General features: G+C 39.2%; 1 protein-coding gene across 1 annotated transcript in view; it reads right to left on the bottom strand.

Annotated features, from left to right (window-relative positions):
* Window positions 1–1,461: 1,461 nt before the first annotated feature.
* Window positions 1,462–22,620, bottom strand: part of LOC130737625 (amino acid permease 1-like) — a 77,193-nt gene continuing 56,034 nt past the window's right edge. The window contains exon 6 of the mRNA XM_057589445.1: window positions 1,462–1,884. Within this exon, the coding sequence (XP_057445428.1) occupies window positions 1,462–1,884 (423 nt within the window). The remainder of the gene's footprint in view (window positions 1,885–22,620) is intronic.

The raw sequence follows: 22,620 nt of genomic DNA, 5'->3' as shown, positions 1-22,620 counted from the left end.
AAACGAAAAAAATATACCTGCTTTTCCGCTTTATTTGATTTTTGGTTACTAAAGTGACGCCACCGAAATCGGGGTGTTACATCTAGGAAATATTTTTATCACTTTACCACTTTCATACTACACTCATCAACGACATAAACTGGTTTGAATGAAAATTTTCCACTCAAAACTCTATACTTAGTTCTCAGCTATGCCCCTATAATCAACCAAATGTTTTTTTTCCAAAACTAATCAGCACACAAGGAAGAGACAAGTACTCCAAAATGGGAAATGAAGTATTACACGACTGGGTGTTGTCGTCTATTGCTGGAAGTCCATTTGTGCAAGTTTCAAACCGCTTGTAGTGTGAAAACTGCTAGAAATCGTCACTCGAATTTTTGCATTTTGTGACAGTTATACGTTTCTGGCGGTTCAGAACCGCCAGAAAATGCGAATCGTGCATAACACGACAAAAAGCTGTTGTGTCATATAACACTGTTCTTCCAAAATTTTCATTATCACTAGTTATTAAATTCCTTCAACATTACCTAATGCATTAGTTAATGCTAAATATGAATAATTGTATAAACTATTTTAAAATCAATACATTAACTAATTTTATTACATGTTTTCATAATAACCATTATTATCTTAATCTTAATGACATCTTGTTATTAGGAAGAGATGGAGTAAAATATAACATCATTATAATATGACTGTTATTTGGCATGTAATATATGAAAATGAGATTTTTATATTCCATATTTTGAATAGTCACGTAATGAAGTTACATGATGACCACTCTTTTAACCGTGTCATGGTAAAGCGAATAAGAGAATGGAGTGTTCAAGATTACTGAATTTTGCTCTTTGACTAACAAATAAATATTCATTGACTATGCCATGTCTAGATTATTATCATTTTTGCATATTATAAGTTATATATACCCTTTGTTCTTGACATTCAACAAAGCACTCTAGTCTAAGCTAGCTTCCTACATGACAAAGTTTTAAATACTTTTTGGATTTTCAAATATTAAATATTTTGTTACAGATATATATGTATTATTTAATTATTATCATGAAGTAATATTAACTTGAATTTTCTAGACTCCAGGAACGAGTAATATCACATATGAAGAACACAATAGAATTTGAATTTTGATAATTAAGTATTTAGGAATTTTACATATGAAAAACTTGTACTTATTTTTTTTTTCCAAGGATGATTAGATTAAAGGCATTTTTGCGGTTTCTTTCTTTGGGTTCGGTTTCTCCGGTAGTGAAACAACACTTACGTCAGGCAAATACAAGACAAAATATAACTAGTACAAAAGAGTACTCTACTTCTTAAGAAATAATCACTGCAATAGAAAGTATAATTGCTTACAAACCTACACTCTGAAGAAACCATCGAACCGATACAGCAAGAAAAAAACATAATAAACTACTCAAAGAAGAACTTGTACTTGTAAAACATAAACTATGCTTTATACATGAAGGGCTTGTACTTATGAAATGCGTGATTCAGCCCACGAATGGCTGCACAGGCAGAAGCAATTGATACTACCATAAAGATAAAGTTCAAGGTTTGAAGCCCAAACCATCTTATTGTTTGTTTCCTTATCTTTTGTTTTGAAATGAACATCTCCACCGGGAAATATATTGTTAAGGGCCAAAAGCCTATAGCCCCAAGAAGGGCAAGCATTTCATTGAAAAAGGGCATTGCCATGGCCAAAATAGTCACCACAATGACAAATATGGTCCTCCAAATAAGCCTAAAGAAATTAAAGCTGAACTTCATCTTGCCAATACTCAATGGGTACTCTTGCATTACCAAACTTGAGTCTGGCCACCTTTCGCAAACCAACATTTCAACCACACGAAAAATAGGTTGGCTAATTACCTGCATGTATAGAGATAATTAAGCAGACGAATATATAGAGAACAATTATTTCCTCACGAAATGAATCATAAACAAAATATAAAATAAGCAGACGAAAAATCTAACAAGTTTCAAACTATTAGAGAATATATATGATTTTGTATAGAGATTAATTCTGAATTTTTTTAGAAGCGAAACATATGTTATAATCTAGAAAGTAGGAAGCTTGAGATCAACACTCTCAAGTGGATAAGCCAAACATAGCAAAGATTAAAATTCCCACAGTGGGATTAGCCTATTACAACTTGTCTTAGCTAAAAAATCAACAATAGAATTTGCTTCTCTGTAAATATGTATCACTCAATCAAAACGTTTTGCTCGCCAGTATGGCAGACGAGTCGTGAAAGGTTTTAGCCGAGGAAAGCAAGCGGTCGATAGCAAAACTGGAACCGGCTAAAGGTTTGAACTTGGAAAATATTGGAGAAAGGTACATAGGTCTTAGGCCCACAACAAAGATATATTGCAAGGGTTCAAGAAGGCCTACGCGTGCAAAAAATCATTTAGCGATTCACCTATTGAACGTAGAGAGAGCTGTTAATGCTCAAAGAACCAACTGTGGCAAGAAGCTCGGCTTAACCAAAATCTTCTAGGTTGATTGGGGGAATTATCATCCAACATCTCCACAAAATTTAGTTATACTAGGAAATGCGGGTAGTGGCGGGAGTTATTACCTGTTATAGGTTGTTATAGGTTAGCCGAAATAGATGAAAGGTTATATGTACAAACACAACTCATCAATCAATCAAAACTACAAATTTCCTGCATTTATCTTTTCCTTTACATTTCAATGCCTTTACTATTCATCTTTTAAGTTTCATTTACAGTCGTTCAGTCCATTACCTTTCAAGCACTTTATTTATTTAGCTATATGCCATTTATTTTCAGCCGGCTACCTTTATCCATTTTTGGCTAGCCTTAGTTAGTAACCATTCTTTCGATACAAACTCTTCAATATCAATCACTAAGCTTTTTGCATTGAGGAACAAAGTTTCTTCCTCAAGTATTCGCTTGTCAGGAAATTGGTACGTTGGTTTCCCAACCGACCTAAACGGCTACCTAGTCCCCAAAACTATTTGTAAACCACAATAGTCTACTGATGATAGGAATTTATAAGGTATTTTTGCCTTTGTTTTCCTATCTTTTTCTTAGGTTTTATTATCTTTTTTGTTGATTCATTATAGTCTTTAGTTGCATTTAGTACTTTTACTATTTTAGAGTCATCATTTGCATTTTAGTTGATTCATTAGAGTCTTTTATTGCATGTTAGTCCTTAGTGTTAAGTCTTTTTGCATTTAAACCCTTGATCTAGAATGTTAGAGCAATTAAGGGCATTATGGGAAGAAATGTTTTGTAAACTATAGCCTGATCTTTCATGGCTTATCATGCATTAGAATAGAGGTTTAGTGGTTACCAAAATTCTTTGATAGTGTGTTCAATGTGCAGCTCTCAAATTATTGCACCTAAAGGAGGAATTCCATTGTCCATGGAATCTAATTTATGAAGAATAGCAAGGGTTGATGAAGAATGAAGGCAAGGAGGTTTTAGAAGTAAGAAATAATGACCAAAAGAGTTGTTGGGAGGAGTTACAAGCATTGAAGAGGAATAAATGAGCTGAAGAATTGAAAGATCCCCTCCAATGAGGTTTGCAGGCATGTGCGTGCACCTTGTGCAGGGTCACTGTGTTAGCATTCTGGAGAAGAAGGCACGCATGTGCGTGCACCTTCTTGCACTCACATGCGTGGGAGCATAGTGGCTTGGCATTTCAGCCAAGTCTGCACACATAGTGGCTTGGCTTAGCATTTTGTCTATAAATAGGACTTTGCAATTTTAGTTTGGTATCTTAGTTTCTCTGAAGTTTTAGCTTGTTTAAGGATTAAGGAGCTCTTCCAAGGTTCCTATTCAAGTTAGAAACCTGTTTTCCTTAGCCATGCTTCGCTAAGTTTCTTTTAGCATTTGGGATGTGGATCCTTTAGTTGTTATTGTTTTAACTTTATGAATCTTCATATGGAATAAAGAGTTTTCTTTCTATGAGCCTATCCTTCTGTTTTAATATGAACTTGAGATGCATGCAAGTGGGGAACTGGGGGTCTGTTTGGTTTAGAAATGGGGAACTGTGGGTCCGTTTAGTAGAGCATTTGAGCCTTTGAGCCTTTGGAATAAAGGCAACGACTAGTAGTTGACGACCTGAAACTAAATGAACTTAATCTTCAATTTGAGTGATCATAGGCGGCTAGGAATCGATTCAGATTTAGCCACTGAAGTCTTTTGAAAGCTCTTTTTGACCTGAGGAATCAACACTTAGAGATATAGGCCAGATCAACAATAGAAAGCATGAAAACTTCATATTTTTCCATAGGCATTCAGATTCTTTAAAGCATCACTTGTTTTGGTGAAATTATTCCAAATGATAAGCTCTTAAACATTGTTTCTTCCTCTTTACTTTAGATTGCTAAGTTCTCTACCAACCAATCAATTATATTATCTTTTAATTTTTCTTTTGATTTAAGCAACCATTGCTCTTGTAAATCGACTCTTCCCTAATCTTTATGGTTCGACAATATTTTATATTACTTCGAGCATTTTGTACACTTGCATAACACGTATCATGTTTTTGGCGCTGTTGTCGGGGATTGGATTGAATTGTTGATTTACATTTTTTTTTATTGTTTTGAATCTTGTTACTCTTTGCTGAGTTTTGTGTTTGTAATAGATGCTTTTTACTGCGTGTTCTTGTATGGGAGGTAACTTTAATCCTGAATCATTGCTTTTTGATCCAGAGATTGAAAGGACGTACAGGTGAAGGTTAGCATAACAGAGAAGGATCATGGCTGTAGAAACCCCAACGCAACTCGAAGTAAGGCTTTGTGCTGAGTTTGAAACTCAGCTCAAGCAAGTAACTTCCATGCACATAGTGGTGTGATAATAGCAATTTATATGTTATTTTTGCCTTTGCTTTCTTATCTTTTTCTTAGGTTTTATTAACTTTTTAGTTTATTTATTAGAGTCTTTAGTTGCATATAGTACTTTTACCATTTTAGAGTCACCATGTACATTTTAGTCCTTTTTAGAGTCTTTTATTGCATTTTAGTCCTTAGGGTTGAGTCTTTTTGCATTTAAATCCTTGGTCTAAAATGTAAAAGCAATTGAGGGCACTATGGGAAGAAATCTTTTGTAAACTATAATCTGATCTTTCATGACTTATTATGCATTAGAATACATGTTTAGTGGTTACAGAGATGCTTTGATAGTATGTTCAATGTGTGGCTCTCAAATTATGACACTTAAAGGAGGAATTCCATTGTCCATGGAATCTAATTTATGAAGAATATTAAGGGTTGATGAAGAATGAAGGCAACGAGGTTTCAGAAGTAAGTAATAATGACCAAAAGAGCTGTTGGGAGGAGTTATAAGCATTGAAGTGGAAGAAATGAGCTGAAGTAATAAAAGATTCCCCCAACTGGACTGGACGAGACCCTAGAGGCACTCGCCCTGGGATGCTCGCCTAAAGGCGGTGCACAAGCCACAGGTCTGGGCCTCCTCTGAGAGGCCCAACCGGCCCACTAAGGATAGTTAGATACGCCAGGCCCAACCCCTCGCCTATAAATAGGGCGCGGTTACCAATTGTAAGGGACTTTTTAGCTCATTTCATGAATAACAACCTTGAGATTCAGTTACACTCTCTCTCTAAGCGGTTACATGCTCTCACTCACTATATTCTCTCATTGCAATCCTCTCACTCTAGGTACTATACCTTCTTTCTATGTTCTTGGCTGGAACATTTGGCGCCGTATGTGGGAATCGGTAGATTTCGATTCCCAGACTTCGTGGATTGCTGTTTTTGGTTGAGAGAAGTTCGGAATTTTGTGCAATTTCCTCTTATTTTCGTGTTTTTGGTTGAATTTCTAGTTCAAGGTTGAAATTTGATGGAGAATCGTCGTTGTCGACGCAGCAAACCGTTGGAGTAGAGGCGCGGTTCACCACCGCGTCGTGAGGAGGTTCGTCGCGAGCAACCTGAGCAACCGACTCCTCCTCCGCCTCCACCGCCTCCTTCTCCTACGCCTCCATTACCTACTCCACCGTCCCCACCTTTGCAGCAAGGATCTCCAGCACGCTCGCCGAAAGCTTCAGGAGGCGGATCGCCATTGCCTCAAGCTCCGATCACTCACAGAGATTGGAGACGTTTGGTCCGCAATGTTGACAACATACGGTAGCGGAATGATAACTTGCAAGAGCAGTTGGACTATTATCGCCTTGAGCAACAGGACGAGGGAGAACGGGAGGCGGAGGCTGTAGCGGAGTTTGAGCCATTCTCGGCCGCGGTAAGGGAGGTAGCAATTCCTGATAACATGAAGAATCTCGTTCTGGAGACGTACAACGGAAAGACAGATCTGAAGGATCATCTGCTCTACTTCAACGCGAAGATGGTGATAAGTGCAACTTCTGATGCGGTGAAGTGCAGAATGTTCCCGTCAACTTTCAAAGGCACGGCGATAGATTGGTTCACGAACTTCCACGATTTCTGGTCGAAGTTCCTTGTTCAGTTCTCCGCAAGCAAGATCAAGCAGGTCACGATTGATGATCTGTATAATGTTCGCCAGTTACAACGAGAAACTTTGAAGCAATATGTGAAGCGGTACAATGCAGCATCTGTCAAGATCGAGGAGTCAGAGCCGGAAGCCTGTGCGCACGCCTTTAAGAATGGACTGCAGCCAGGGAGGCTGAACAGCAAGCGAAGTCGGAAGCCAGCTTGTTCGATGGCGGAAGTCCGCGCTCGGGTGAACACTTATATCCAGGATGAGGAAGACGACGCGTTCAAAAGGAGGCGTGCGAAAGCGGAACAAGATGGCCGTCAGAAGGATATATCGCCGGCAAACAGGCAAGGTCAGGAGAAGGGAGAAAGTAGCAAGCGAAGGGATAAGAAAATCAAGCCATCAGAAAAGCATGCGAAGGAACAACTCTATCCGAAGAAGGAAAACTTTGAGCGCCGACGCCCGAGGCAACAAAATGATTCTCGCCGGTGAGAGAGGCCAGACAAAGACCTGAGCGCGCATTTGACAGAACTGCTTTGGGAGGCAAAGGCAACGCACACAGTCGAAGAAGGCGAGAGAGAAGTTAACCCACCGCAGGTGGCAATAAACAAAACCAAGTGGTGCGAGTATCAACGCTCAGCGGGCCACAACACCGGTGACTGCTTTACGTTGAAAAGTGAGATTGAAAGGCTGATCAGGGCGGGACACCCACAAATGAATGATCGCGGCGATCGCTGGCAGGGCGAGCGCCAACAGGTAAATCGCTACAAGGGAAACCACCAGCAGGAGAATCACAGGTGGGATGACCGCCGTCGGACACCAACAACGGACGAGAAAGAGACATTGGCGACAAGGAAGAAGGGAGTCGAAGAAACCTTCAACAAGGATCTCGAACCGTCGGTTGGGACGATCAATACAATTGCAGGAGACTTTGGCGGAGGCGGCGACACACAAGCGGCGATACGAAGGCATGTTAGTGCGGTAAGTTCAGTACAAGAGTTTTCAATTCCATTTGGTTTTCAACGCTTGGACATAGTGATATCGTCGGCAGACTATTAAGGAATTAAGACACATAAGGACGATCCCGTGGTGATAATGGTGAGGAAAAACAATTACAATGTGCGGAGGGTGCTTCTAGATCAAGGTAGTTCTGCGAATATCATCTATGGCGACGCATTTGATCAATTAGGGTTAACAGATCAAGACCTGATGCCATATTCCGGAACTTTCGTACGTTTTTCGGGGGAACAGGTTTGGGTATGCAGCTACTTGGATTTGGACACAGTTTTTGGCGTTGATGAGAACGCGAAGCTCTTGCGAGTAAGGTATTTGGTTTTGCAGGTAGTTGTGTCGTATAATGTCATCATTGGTCGGAACACGCTGAATCGCCTCTGTGCGGTAATATCGACAGCCCACCTAGCGGTGAAATATCCGCTGAGCGAGGGAATGTTACTACAACTGCCTGAGCTTGTATGGTAAGAAGGGAGCTGGCGCCGGGCATAGATGTCACGAGATTGAGATTTTGGAAGGCGATCAGGATCAGCAGAGCGTTCAGGGCTGGGATCAGAGCAACGCGAGAAGACAGGGATTGTGGATCAGTGAAGGGTACGGGGGATCAAGAAGGAACTGAAATCAGGAAAGGCTAGATGGCAGGACAGGGAAAGATGGGCAATTTACCGATGCTCATGCTGAGGAGCACTGGGAAAACGTGATTGGGGACCTGGAAATGTATTAATTCAGTAGGGGAGTATTGGCGATTGAGCCCAGACTCACAACTGATCAGGAAAGGCGCTTGGAGAAGTTGGTAGAAGACAATTTTGACCTCTTCAATTGGAATCAAAAGGACGCAGCATTCTGGGGGTTGCCCAGGTTCAAAAAGCCAACCCTTTTGGGCATGTGTCAGGAAGGAAGCGGAGAAGAGGGGGCAGCGCTACAGGGTGTGGTTCAGTTGAAGATACAGCGAATCCGCGGCGAGCAAAGCAAATTGGGAAAAGTTGATCAATCTTGGGGCGAGCCGAAGACTGAAGAGGAGCGATGCCAAGCGCGTCGCCACAAGAACAAATGAAAAGGGAAGGTAGAATGTTGGAAACCAATGGGGGCCGCAAATTTTAAACCTTCAAAGGCGGCCCGGTACGTCAAGCGAGGGAACAGGTTAGGCAAGCGCCCATTCTACCATAGGGTGGCCGAGCGGGGCGACCGGCCTTACAAGAGTGAAGAATGGGTGGCGAGCACGTCGGGGTAGAAAGATAAGGTGCTTAGTGTGGTACTCTAATCAGAAGGGGCGACTATTGGGAAGTCAGAGCAAGCGCGGAGCAGGAGCAATGGCATGGCGGAAAGGAGCAAAAAATAGGACAAAAATAAAGTTGTACTCTTTTTCTCCATCGCGGGAGTTTTTTAATGAGGCATCCCTCAATAGATGTAAAAAACTGTTTTTACGATCAAATACAAAAAAGGATATTCTAAGCAATACTCCTAACTCACAACTGAATTGTAACGGCCGCTCGGTGGGAAAAATTCCCTGAAGGTGGTGATCCCAACACGACCTTGATGTCTGGGGATCGCTCCAGAAAGTCCGGCGCGACCGTTGCTACCCGTCGGCGACGTGCGCAGATAAGCTTCTTACGGGAAAAGAGTGTGAACAAAGCCTCGGTTCAAAACTGAGCAAAAGTCCTAGTTAAACCCGAAACACCCTCCAAGTCGTTGAATGTAATACGCCTCGTTCCGTGTGCTTCTTGGGAAGGTTTAGTTTAATGACTGTCTCATTTACTTATCATACACGCGTTACCTTTTTACGTTATTTTAATTATTACCATTAGTTTTTAACCGTTGATTTTACCTTTTGATCTACAACTACCCAACGGTTACTTTCAAAACACAATAAACCCACTATCTCACCCACGATCACATCACTTACACATTGCCAGTTTTTGAAAAACTCTATTCTCTCTAAAAACTCTCTGTTCTCTCTCCTGTTCATCATGTTCTCCAAGCATTCATCCTTCTTCTAATCATGTCTGAGGAACATCAAAAGGAAGCTTCAGTTCTACAATTCTTTCAAGAACACTAGGCTGAAGAGGCCGCCGCCGGCTCTTCACAGCGCATCGAGAAAGTTGTTCCAATCTACGAAAGAGAGGTTTCTGTTACGTGTCTGCACAAAGTTGATGAACTCAATTTTCTTGTTGAAGTAACAGTGGACTTCAAGAACATGCAAGTCAATGGCATAGATCTGATGCCAGAGGTTGTTGCTCAGGGTTGGGAACCTTATTTCAAAAGACTCCAAGGTCCAGTTTTTGAAAAGCTTGTGAAGGATTTCTGGCTACAGGCTGACTGTGATGACAACTATGTTGTTTCACATGTCCTGGGTCGCAGAATCGTCATCACTGAAATCTCCATTGCAAAGCTTTTGAAAATGGAGAAACTAAGAGGGAGACAGATACATGGCGTCGACAACAAGTCTGCCCTGATCAAGTCTCAGATCAACAAAGAAATCTGCACAACCTACAACGAACAAAGAGCTGACTCCAATTACAAGTTCAAAGACTTGCACCCCAATCTCAAAGTCTGGCAGAAGATTATCCTGACCTACATTCATCCAAGATCTCTCCAGAACTCTAAGGATTACTTTAATGCAACTTAGAAGTACATTTTGTACAGTCTGAAGACAAGGCAACCTGGATGCCTTCCTTTTCTGCTATTCAATTATTGGAAGGAAATGGTCAAAAGATCCAGGACTATTGACGGAGAAAATAAGGGTGTCATATCATAAATTCCCTACGGTAGATTGCTTTCTGACATCTTCGTAGAGAATGGGCTTGTGCGTCATCTGGAAGAAGCCAACTTCACCGAGGATCTGACAACTACCTATGGTGATGCGTTTATTGCAAAGAACCTCAGGAACATGGGGTTAGTGAAGACGGTGGAAGTTGCTCCTGTTGATGCTTCTCCAGAAGTCATTCTCAGAACCAGAGAAGTAGTTGAAGACTACGCCCTCTGGACCAAGCAGGACAACCCAGAGGCTCTGCTCGAGTATCTGAATGAAATGACATCTCTGGATGCAACTTTTGATGCTTAGAAGTTCATTGACGAACTTCTGGAAAATCCTGCAGAAGTCTTCACTACCAGAAGCAAGAGGCACAAAAGGCCTGATTCCTCCAAACCCGAGGAGAAAAAGAAGTTGAAGCTCAAGAAGCCTAAGACAGAATCTTTGTCTACCAGTTCTTATCTGGCTGCAAATCCTGCTCCCAGAACTGCTGCTAGAACTTATGCTCGGACTTTAGGTAACCCTATTGTTAGCATTTCTAGTACTTTACATCTTGATGCAATTCCTTCTCAACCCATCCCTTTTCAACCAATCCCAACACCTTCTCAATCTATTACCTATGAACCCATTCCCCTACCTCATCCTAAAAAGTCAAGATTTGAATATTTAACTTCAGCCATTCCAACAAATCTTGTCATTGCCATTCCTACACACATGACCACAATTCGTGAAACAGAAACCACTTCACCATCCACCCACTCTAGTGAAGAAACTCTCTCCTCTAGACCAATGCCAACCACTTTGGCACCACCTCCCTTTCTCATTCATCAATCGGTGCAATCATCAATTTCTGATGATTCTATCATTTCCAGCGTCTCACTTTCCAATTACTCCGATGTCAACTCATCTGATTTCACCTTCCCAAACACCTCCGAACAGATGCCTATTGCATCTGCTTCTGAAGCCCCTACTGAAGCACCCATTGCTTCTGAAGTTCCTACTTCCACAATCCCTGTAACTTCTGAAGTTTCAACTTCTGTCATTACAACCGACTCCGAGGATCCTACTTCTGAACCTATTCCTACCTCCTCCGAAATCTTAGCTGCAAGTGCGTCTGACATGGTTCTTGCATCTGATGCATCCATTTCTGAATCGTTTTCCTTAACTCCAATTTCTTCTGCCCTATCCACTTCAAATCTTCAACAAGCCATTTTCGATCCTCCTCCTGTTACCCTAATTCAATGCATCTAGATGTTTAGTACAAATGCTTGCACTAGGCGTCGGCAACTTGAAGAAGTCACTCACCCAAGCATTCCGCCAGCCTATGTTAGAACACAATGGGAAGATTTCTTCTTCTGGGTGCAGCATCGTGTTCAAGACATCTATGACTACATTGAAATTGAAGAGAAGGTAGATATCGAGGGTGCTGAAGCAAGAAAGGAAGCATGGGAAAAAGATATGGAAGCCAAAAGGGCTGCTGAGGAAAGAAGGAAACAAGAAGATGTATTAGAGGCCCAATGCAAGAAAAAAGAAGAGGAAGTGGCTGAAGCTGCAAGGAAAGAAGCTGCTCCTCAACAGGTTCTAGAAGAAACTGCAAAGCTGAAAGCTAAGGCTGCAGAGTTAGAAGCTCAAGCTGGGATTTTTCTGGTTCTGAGATGATTGGTTCTTCTGCTCAAGTTCCTTCTGACATTGTAGCGACTTTAGCCACCATTCAGTCTGAACAGAAAGTCTTCAGGGAACGTCTGGACAAGCAAGATCAAGATTCTTCTGAGCTCAAACAAACCACCAATGACATCAAGCTAATGCTACAGGAGCTTATGAAGAAGAAAGAAACTTAGGCCTTCTATTTTCTTGTTTTCTCTTGTTTTCTATCACATACTTTCTTTGTTTATTTTTGCATTGTGTTCTTGCACCTTATATTTATTCAGTTTAGTTATCTTCTATTTATTTTCTTTTATTTATATTTCCCTCTTCTGCAATTAACGCTTTTTGCTCATTTAATCAGGGGGGTACTAGTTTACTCTTTTGTTTTTCAACTATTTTTTTTCACACTTTAAATCTTTTTGATTAAAAAAAAGGGGGAGTACTAGTAATATTTTGATAAGAATTTTTTTCTTCTTCTATTCTTTGGAGAATAAGTGATCAATTGTGTAACGTCCATAAACCTTCTCTGAAGCAATGCACATATTACATTCACTTCTGCCAAGAAGTGCTCTTCATTTGCTTCTAAGTTCTACCGGTTAAACTCTGATACCTTGCTACACAATTTCGTATAGTTCTGATGCAATATTTATGCCTTGATAAGTATTATGTATTTTATTGCTCTTCATAGCTCTGATCACACATTCAACACGCTTTGTTTTACTCTGATCACATATTTAACAAATATAGAATGCTCAGATCAATAATTTCATAAAGCTCAGAATCTAGAAATTAGTCTTAGATTCAGGGGGAGCTTAGCTCAGAATCAAGTTCAAGTCTTGGATTTAGAAGGAGATGAACAAACTATACGTATCAGGATAAGATCTTTCTAAACCCTAAACTCTGATTTGTATTAGTATTTTATTCATCAAAATATATAGTTTTGTCATTATCAAAAAGGGGGAGATTGTAAGACCAAGATTTGGTTATGTGTACACCTCTAAGTTTTGATGATAACAAAGATATATTTTGAGTATGGATAACTTTGGTACTCTAACGTTCGTCTTTTGTGTATTTAACAAACAGGTTCTGATTCTGATTGAAAGAGGTTTTCATCAGAAGTCAAAGACCAAAGTATTGACCACCAAACCGCTTCTACATTTACTACGTTCTGATGAACGGTAGTTTAATGCTTCAGATGTTCTGCAGATTAAAGCTCTGATGTGGACTCTGAAAAATCAAGTGCTGAAGACTTTGAAGACCAGAAGTTCTGAAGTGAACGGTTAAAGACTCTGAAGGCCCTAGAAAGCTGGCTCTGAAGACCAAGTGTTTCATTCTGAAGACCAGAAGTTCTGAAGTGAACCGGTCCAAAAGCTGAAGATCCACGCATCCTCGTGACTCCGACTAGAAGCTTCACAAGTTCACATTTGAAGCGCGCCTCTGGAGATTAGAAGTCAACTGTAAAGGACAAAATGTCACTATCAAAGAGTACAATCGCAGTGTACTATTCTGACCGGTCTATCTACAAGGATCAGCCTTTGTACGTTCTGGAAATTCCAGAAGTACCCTCCAACGGATAGAATCTCACAACGGAAAAAGCACTTTGTGCTTGGAGTTTTTAAAGGTTGAAGATAGGGAGAAAAAGCTAAGACACTGCATTGCAATACAACTCTCATTCAAGCGATATTCTCTTCGCAAGCTTTTTCTTCATTGTTCTTATTTTGTTTACACTCTGCTTGTTTAGAAACAAATCTCTTGTAAACACAACTTTCAAACTCTTGATTGTATTTTCTTAAGGGACCGGTTAGGTTAGTAGCCTTGAGAAGACTAAGACTTGTGTGTCTTGGTGTTTTCTAGTTCTTAGGATTGTTAGTCACTGAGCAAGGTGTGCTAGTGCAGTTGTAACATCCTTTGATTAGTGGATTACCTTCATTCGACGAAGGACGAAATCACCTTAACGGGTGGACTAGATTAGCTTGAGGATTTGTTCATGTGAACCAGGATAAAATTCTTGTGTGTTTCTCTCTTTTCTCTTTACTCTTCTACCTTTGAAACCGAGAGTTTACGTGAACTTAAAAAGAAACCATTTTTACTTCAAAACCATATTCAACCCCCCCCCCCCTTTTTAGTAGTGTTTTTCATACCTTCATTGAGTCTTGAGAGATTCAAATGTAGAGTGGTAAAATATCTTTCATCAAATTGGCGCTATTGTCGGGGAGGTGTGTCAATTCTAATTGCATTGCAATAGTTTTCATTCTTGAATAATTATAAATAGAGTGTATAGTTGTTGTTTTCAATTTTACTTTCCTTGTTGTTAATAATCTCTTTTGTTAGTTAGTTCAAGAGGAGAAGCAACAAGAAGCTTCTGAATCACTACCCTTTCAAAATGTTTCAATTGTCTCAGACATACTATGCCTCTAAGAGGATAAAATTTCTAAGCTTGAGAATACCTTGGTGCAATTCATGCAATTGTCAATGATTAATCAAGGGAATATTGAGGCTTCCATCAAGAACCTAGAAAATCAAGTGGGGCAGCTAGCACAACAAATAGCTGAATATGGTAAGGTTGTTTTGGAAGGAAAAGAAATTGAGAAAGAAAATGAGGAAGAAAGTGAGGAAGAATAGAAAACATCAAAAAAAGAAGAAAAGGGTCCCACCCTTCACCACTTACCGATTCTTTCAAGCCCTCCAAAGGTAAAATATGAAGTGGATGAGGTAAGCTTTGAAGATTTTGATAGTCTATCACATCACCAATGCAATGATGAAATCCTTGATGTTGAGCATATATGATTTGTGTTTGGTGATAGGTTTGTTGAGCATATTGCATCAAATTCTTCACCAAATTGTAAATTTGCATTCATTCTTATGCATGTAAATAGCTTGGCATGTGATTTGAATGTAGGTGAATTGAGTTGGACCGTGAAAAGAAAGAAAAAGAATGAATTTTTGATGGCTTGAAAGGCTTTTGGTAGAACATTTGATAAAATCCAAGTCAAACGACCTAAAAAGTGGAAGGGGTTATATTATAACCCTTGTTTGTGGTCACCACGATAGTGTTTAAGTCAAGCTAATGACGTTAAACAAGCGCTTCCTGGGAAGCAACCCAGTGTTTTTATTGCTTTTGTTATATTTATGTTTTTATGTATTTTAGTAAGTGATAGTGCGATTTTGTGAAGCTTTGACTAATTGTGTGCTTTAAGGTTCTTCACAAGTTTTGATGGATATATTGAGTGTGTTCATAAGCTTTGGAAGCAACGAAAATAATAATCTTTAAATTTGAGGAGGTGAGTTGTGAAAATGCATAAAATTTGAGTGAAAATTGGATCCTTTGAAATTTATCTGCAAAGTATGAGTTTGAGGGTTGCTACAAGTCCAACTTAGTGTTTCTGATTCATAGGGATTGTTGTTATGCATGGTTTGTATGCATTGCAAATTTTGAGGTATGTGGTTGTACGTTTCCAAGTGAAATACAGGTCCCTCTATGGCATTTTCTGCAAAAAAAACTGTGAAAACTTGCCTCCATTTGCTTGCAAACTATCTTAATTTGTGATTTATATGTTGTTTTCAAGTTTTAATATAGGTTTTAGTGAACTCTAAGATGAAGATGATGTGATGTAATTGCAAAATTGAAGGTCAATTTGGGTTTGTATAGTCCATGAAGTGTATTGTGATGAAATATGCTTCAACTGTGTGTTCTAAGACTCTCCACAAGTTATAAATGATGGATATAATTGAGTTTGAGGCTTAGAATGCAAAGAATTTCAGAATTGTCAAATTTAGGGTGAGAAGTTGTGAAATGGCTTGAAAATTGTTTTCAAATGAACTTGAAGTGTGAGATTTGATCTTTGATGAAATTGTGATTTAATTGCTAGTTTTAACACATGAGCAAGTTTCATAGGGAATGTGAATGTGTTTGAACCAATTGGCATGTGCTATAAGTGAGAATATCAAAATTTGGCCTATTGAGTTGTGAAAATGCATGAAACTTGTCTTTGGAAGCTTTGGATTGTGAATCTTTGGTAAATTGAGCTTGAGTGTTGATTTTTAAGGCTTAGACATGTTTCATATGATGAATGGATGTCAAAGAATCAATTGGCATGCTCTGAAAGTTCAAAACTCAAAATTTGACCTACCCACTTATGATTTAAGACAGTTTTGAGTTCTTGTGGAAATTGTCAATTTGATGTTTTGATTATGAATTTGTGATTGAAATATTGGTTTGGAATTGATGCGAACAAATTTGAATAAGCCTTTGAAGAGTATTAGTAAGGGTGAGAAGTGGGATGTTTTCCTATAGCAAAGTTTGGATATAGAACTTGTGAAAAAAACTCAAGTTTGAACAGAAAATTATGCAGATATTAGTCCCTGCACAAATTCCACTCAGCACCTAAAAGAGGGTGCTCAGCGGCCTGCTTGTGGAAAGAATAGATGATTTCCCTGTCAATAAAACGCTCAGCGCAGGTTCATGGGCGCTCAGCACCAGAACTCAAAGGAGATCATCAAGGAAGGTCTAGGAGGCAAGAAAGAAGGCTTTGGAGCCGATTTCATGCCGGGGAACCGTCACGAATTCGGTTTTTCATCGTTGTTCTTCTCTTTTATGATTGTAAAGCAATCCATGGAAATGGATATCTAATTTCTCATTTGTTGGGATTAGAACAAGTTGTTTTGATGCTCATGTAATCTATTTGATTTCCTTTCATGCAAATTTTATGTTTCTATGTTAAAGAATCAATGGTTTTCTCTTTTGCTTCATGTTATATCTTAGGTTGATCCCCTTGGGTATTTTGATTGATTCAAACTTGTGTAGGGAACTCACACGTTCTTGAGTCTGAACTAGAGTTAATCATATGTATCATTTCCATGATTCAATGATTTTTACCTTGTGCTTCATGCTTGTTTTGGATTAATCACCTAGAACATGAATTTAGATTTAATAGGATGGTGGGAACTAGCTATTTAAATTGGAAATGGGTAAAATCATCTAATGATTCTAAGGTCTAGGGATAGAGTTAGATCATTAGTCTATTCAAACATTCATGCTTAATACAACTCACTATTGTTAATCGATCAAGGGATTGAAAGTTAATATAGCTAAGTGGATAATCTTCTACGCCGGAGGACTAGGTAGTAAGATAAGAAATGGTGGGAGGAATCAATTTCATAGAACAATATTTGCATGTGAATAAATAGGTTACATAGAGGTCAGACATCGAAACTCTAATCCCAGCAAAACTATCTACCTTGGTGAACGCAACTCTTTTATCTTCTTTATTTATGTTTTCATGTTCTTAAACAAACAACCAATCTCTTTGTTAACCATCATTTGAGTTGGTTAACATAAGTATTAAACCTCCCTGTGGATACGACAAAACCCTTTACTATACTACAATTGAGTCTTGAGAGATTCAAACGTAGAGGGGTAAAAAATATTTCTAAGTGATGATCAACCAATGATTTTGGATAGATCTTGTTTGATGACGACTAGTGAATCGATCTATGAGATATAAGGTTTTGGAACCATAGGTGTATATGATTGGAAAATGAGAATGGATGATTGACTTGAGGATTAGATTCTGAGAGTGGCGTTGAGGCATTAAGTGTTATAAGTGATTTGATAAGTATGTCTTGAGGATGATAGGAGAATGCTATTGCTTTGTGAAAATCCTCAATGAGTATCCTAGTAGAGACAAAGAACTCTAAGGAAACGAGAGGAGTAAGTGTTCTTTATTTGCACCTTCTGTTTTGACAAGGATATGAATATTTGGTTTTAAAGTCGATTTCCTAAGTCAAAAGCAATTGAAGCGTTGTTTATTGTTGTTTTGATGGTTTATATCCATTAAGGAGATTAGGTTTAACTTGTGTTTGGGTGGTTAGTCGAGTAAATTTCCTGAAGTCGTAGCTCTAGACTTGAGTTAGTAAGTAGCTCAATTAGTGATTGCGTTAAGTATGCTTGTGAAAGGTACGAAAAACGGAAACACTTGGCATCAGAGCTACACAATGGAAGGAAAGCGCTTTAGGTGTCGAGATATCGACATGTAAAACTAAGATGTGATTCGGATCAGAGTTGCAGCTTAGGAAGGAAAGCGCTTTAGGTGTCGAGATATCGACCCATACTGATGATTTTGGATTGTTGAGGCTTATGCCATTTGCTGGATTATGTTTTATCGCTTGCATGGATTGATGCAATTGTTGAAGCTTGTTTTAGACTGGATTGTTTTTGAAGCATGCCATTGAAATGATATTGATATTGATGCATGTATATATGTTCTCATGATTGTTTAATTATGCTGAGCATCAATTATTATATCGACTGTAAAGCCTCTGTGTGTCGAAGAGCGATGTTTATGAGAGTTAGCGAGTAGGATCTGACGGGAGGTCTGAGCTACTGCTGGCATTGAGGATCGAGGCTTTCTCGGGAAGAGCACTTGGGGATAAAGGGAATCTTTTGAATATTAGATTTTGAAATAAATAGAGACGTAAGACATCAAACTTTGCGATCAACTCCATATGCTTGCTGGGGTACCTTAAACCAGACTAAGGTGTGGTACCCAAAATCAGTTGGTTGAACAATAAAGACTCATGCATCAGTTAAAATTTTGATTGTGTTCTGTCGTCGTAATGCAGAGTTCCATTCTTAGGGACATGAGATTTGAAAGTTGTTTTTTCTTAGCTTTGTGCATCCATTAACCATGGTAATTTTACGCGCATCTCCATCACATTATTCGTTTCCATCACTCGTACATTTTTCATCAAAAAATGAATTTCATGAGATAAAGCTAATTGACAAGTAAAGTAAAATCTAAAGGTGTAGTATTTACCTTGAATAACATGATAATAATCTATAAAATTACTTAATGGGGTACCATACCCAAACAAATTTGAGGGTACCACAGAATTTACGATAAAATTAATCCAAGATAGAACACTTTTATATGGTAAAGAGAACTCCTTTTTAAAGAAGACTTAGGATCTGAAAATGAACTTTGAAAACGAGAAAGGTCAACGATCCGAGAATTGAGAAGAGAAAAATAACCTTAGTAGTATACATCAAGAGGATGGGCCATTGTGACTAGAGAAGCCACTAGGGTGCATGTGGCACTCCTTGCTTGTTAAGCCATTTGTTCGGTCATCAAGAGAATGAGCCGTTGTGACTAGAGAAGTCACTAAGTGCAGGTGACACTACTTTGCTTGTCGAAGCAACTGGATTGGATCTCAGATTACATATGACCGTGTGGCCTTCATGTCGTACTGTGTGGCCTTCGTGGCGTATTGTGTGGGCTTCATGTCATACTGTGTGGCCTCCGTGGCTAACTGTGTGAGCTTCGTGTCGTACTATGTGGCCTTCGTGGCATACTTTGTGGGCTTCGTGGCATACTTTGTGGGCTTCATGTCGTACTTTGTGGCCTTTGTGGCGTACTAAGTGGCCTTCGAGGCGTACAGTGTGGGCCACGTGTCGATTGTGTGGGCTTCGGGCCAAATGTGTAAGATTCGTGCCAACTATGTGGGCTTCGTGTTGACTGTGTGGGTTGTGTGCTGATTGCGTGGGCCCTTGTGACGGAAGAGGTCACCAGGGTACGAGAGGCACTCCTTGCTGGTGAAACAAGTTATTGGTCGGTGGACTGACATTTACCTTAGGGAAACGATAGAGACAATGAACATTAGCTAGACGCATATCCGTGTGAGGGTAAATCGTCGTTTGGCTAACCATATTGCACTCATGGATACATATGAATGGTGTGAAACCAATGAATGGTGAGATTATTGAAATTCTGGCAATTGTAGGACAGATGTTCTACCAGATGTCTAAGACATCTTGTACAACATAACACAGATAATAATGTTCAGATATGTAAGATAATGAATAGAAATAACAGAATCAACACAAGAGATTGGTAACCCAGTTCGGTGGAATATCACCTACGTCTGGAGGGTTTTCACCCAGGAAAGATAATAAACTATTATAGAGAAACTAGTACACAAAAGGTCTTAACTGAACATCCTTTGTTCAGTGCCTTTTCTACCTAACTCTACCTGTGTTTATTACTTAGACCTCTGCCTAAGTATGAGAGTCTCTTTCACTTTCTCACACACAATCACTGCCACAGTGATTGATCTCTTACACAAGAGTAAAGATAGATCTCAAGATCAAACAACACACACAACAAGTCTCAGCTAAATAGAAGAGCATAAAGCTGCTGAGAGAACAACAAGTATGAACTAAGAATAAAACTCTAATCACTCGTTCGAAGCACCCATAGAAACTAGGTCTTGGGTCTTCATAAGTAGCAGTCTTTCAGGCCTTGTCTTCGATGGGCTTGATAGATCAAAAAGTCCATACACAAAACAGGAAGTTGTTCCACTAAAATCAGTAACAAATCTGCACCAAATCTTTTAACATAAGATTTGAATAGCAGATAAAAACTTCCACATTTAACTTCAAATCAATTCCTCTGAACACGATTGGATGACACTGGATATATTCCATGAGCGGCGCACAGAAGCTTCTTCAATAACCCTAACTTGATTATCACGATATAAGTCCAAAGCTTCTAGAACAAAAACAACCGAACACACAACACGTTCCTAGGGACAAGTGTCACAGCACGATGTTACAACATCTTGTCCCACAAAGTAGATTAGCTAAAATGTAGACAATCATAATAAAGGTACAAAAATTATGATTTTTGAATTGATAATATGTTATGAATAAACTTATTATGTAGGGTTCTATAACTGTCCCTGAACTTTGAGCGAGTTTTGAAAATCGTCCATCGTCGGAAAATTATCTGAAAATCATCCTCAGACTATTGAAAACAACTTGGACCCATCCCTCCGGTAGTCGTAGGTCCGGCCAGCGCTTAAGTGTCTGTCTACGCCAATTAATGAGAGTCTGACGTGACTTTTTTTATTTAAAAGAATAATAAATACACCCTAATTATCTGAATTAATAAAATCTAATCCAAATTAATAATCTCTGAATTCCCAAATCTCTCTTCTCCTCTTTTCTTTCTTCGTTATCTTCTCCTTTTTCTTCTTTTTTTTTTCTTTCTTCATCTTCGTTACATCTTCTTCATCTCCTTCAACCCAACCCCAGAAACTACCCAAAAACACAAGCAGAACCCAGATCAGGATGTTGCGCCAACCAAGAAACACAGATCGAGAAAGTTAAATTCATATTAACAAAACGCTATTGCAAGGGAAAAAGGGGATTGGAGGGAGAAAAGGTAGTAGATGTTGAAGATAATTTATTAATTAATTCATCAAAATGGTTAATTGGGAATAGAAAGGGGGGAAATTATGTGACGGTAAATTAGGGTAAATTGAGATTGAGATTGAAATTGAATCTGTGGGAGTAGCAGAAAGTGAAGAAGGCTTGAGTCTCAGTGTATTCTCCTCCTTTTCCATTTCTACCTTTCTTCCATACAAAAAATCGCACTACGCCACCAGATCAAAACATGCAAGTAGCAGATTGAAGCTTTGCCGCTCCAAAGTTTGAAGCTTTATTCAAAGGGATTTCGTTCCAGGGTTTTGTGCAGATCGAAACATGGAAGTACCAGATTGAAGCTCTCTTCCTTGGTTTTGTTCAAATTTTTGTCTTCCATCTAAAGCCCTCTTTCTCCCCCCTCGGTGCCTCTCAACCCCTGCTTCCAGATCGAAGAGAACGACGACGAGAATCGAAGATCTCCAACCAGATACGGCGGGCGACTAGGTGCGACGGAGGTTCCATGGATACTTGAAGGAGGAGATGGAGTGGGTGGTGTCGGCGGCGGCGCAGAGATCGGAAGGAGCATATGGTGGCGGTGGCTGGTTTCCATGGCTACGCAGATCCCTCACGCTCTATGTTTTCTCCTCCTCTGTCTCATAAAGGAAATCATCGCTGCTCCTTACTCTGATGCTTTTCTGGTTGGGGGTTAGGGTTTGTGGGCTGGGGAAGAAGAAGGGGTTGCTGCAAGGTTGTGGATCTTCTTTATTTTGGGTTTGCTGTGTTTTAGTTTCTGGATGAGTAGGTTATGGGTTTGTTAGTCTGAAGATTATGGGTTTCTTCATACCATTTGTTTTCTTTGTTAAATTAACAGTGTTTTATGTTTGTTCAATTAATTTAAAATTAAATTAGTTTACTTTTTTATGGATTAAAAGTTTTTGAAGGTGATAAGATGAGATGAAAGTAGTTGACAGAAATGATGAAATTGTTGAAGATTTTATGGATTTTTTTTGAACTACATGATGAAGAAGTTGTTGTTTTTTGAACTTAAATCTGGGTTTTTGAACTTTTCTTGATTTTTATGAGAATAAGAGAGAGAGGAAAAAATTGGTTTTTAATTTAATTAAGAGGGTAATAAGATTAATTTTAATGAATTAATTTGGGGTAATTTTGGTTTTTAATTTAATTTTCTGACTTGTATTTTATTAATTGACGTGGACGGCCACGTAAGCGCTGGCCGGATCTGAGGCTGTCGGAGGGACGAGTCCAAATTGTTTTTCAATACTCTGAGGATGATGGTTTTTAGAAAATTTTCCGGCGAGGACGATTTTCAAAACTCGCTCAAAGTTCAGGGACGGTTAGAGTTTAAGCCTATTATGTAATATGCTATACACATTTTCCTATCTTGATGTGTTGTTTGTATTATACATTATCTTCGTGAGTTGACTCTTGAACCTGCCTTGTTTGTATTGTTTGTGTTTGGGCGGTCGGCAAACTGCCCATGACAGGTGACGATGTTTGCAGATGCTACTCCACGTGGAAGAACAGTAGAAGACTCGAATAGT

Source organism: Lotus japonicus, chromosome 1 (genome assembly GCF_012489685.1).
Source record: "Lotus japonicus ecotype B-129 chromosome 1, LjGifu_v1.2".
NCBI classification, from domain to species: domain Eukaryota; kingdom Viridiplantae; phylum Streptophyta; class Magnoliopsida; order Fabales; family Fabaceae; genus Lotus; species Lotus japonicus.
The sequence above is the reverse complement of the archived record's forward strand: the minus strand, read 5'-3'. Positions and strand labels throughout refer to the sequence as shown.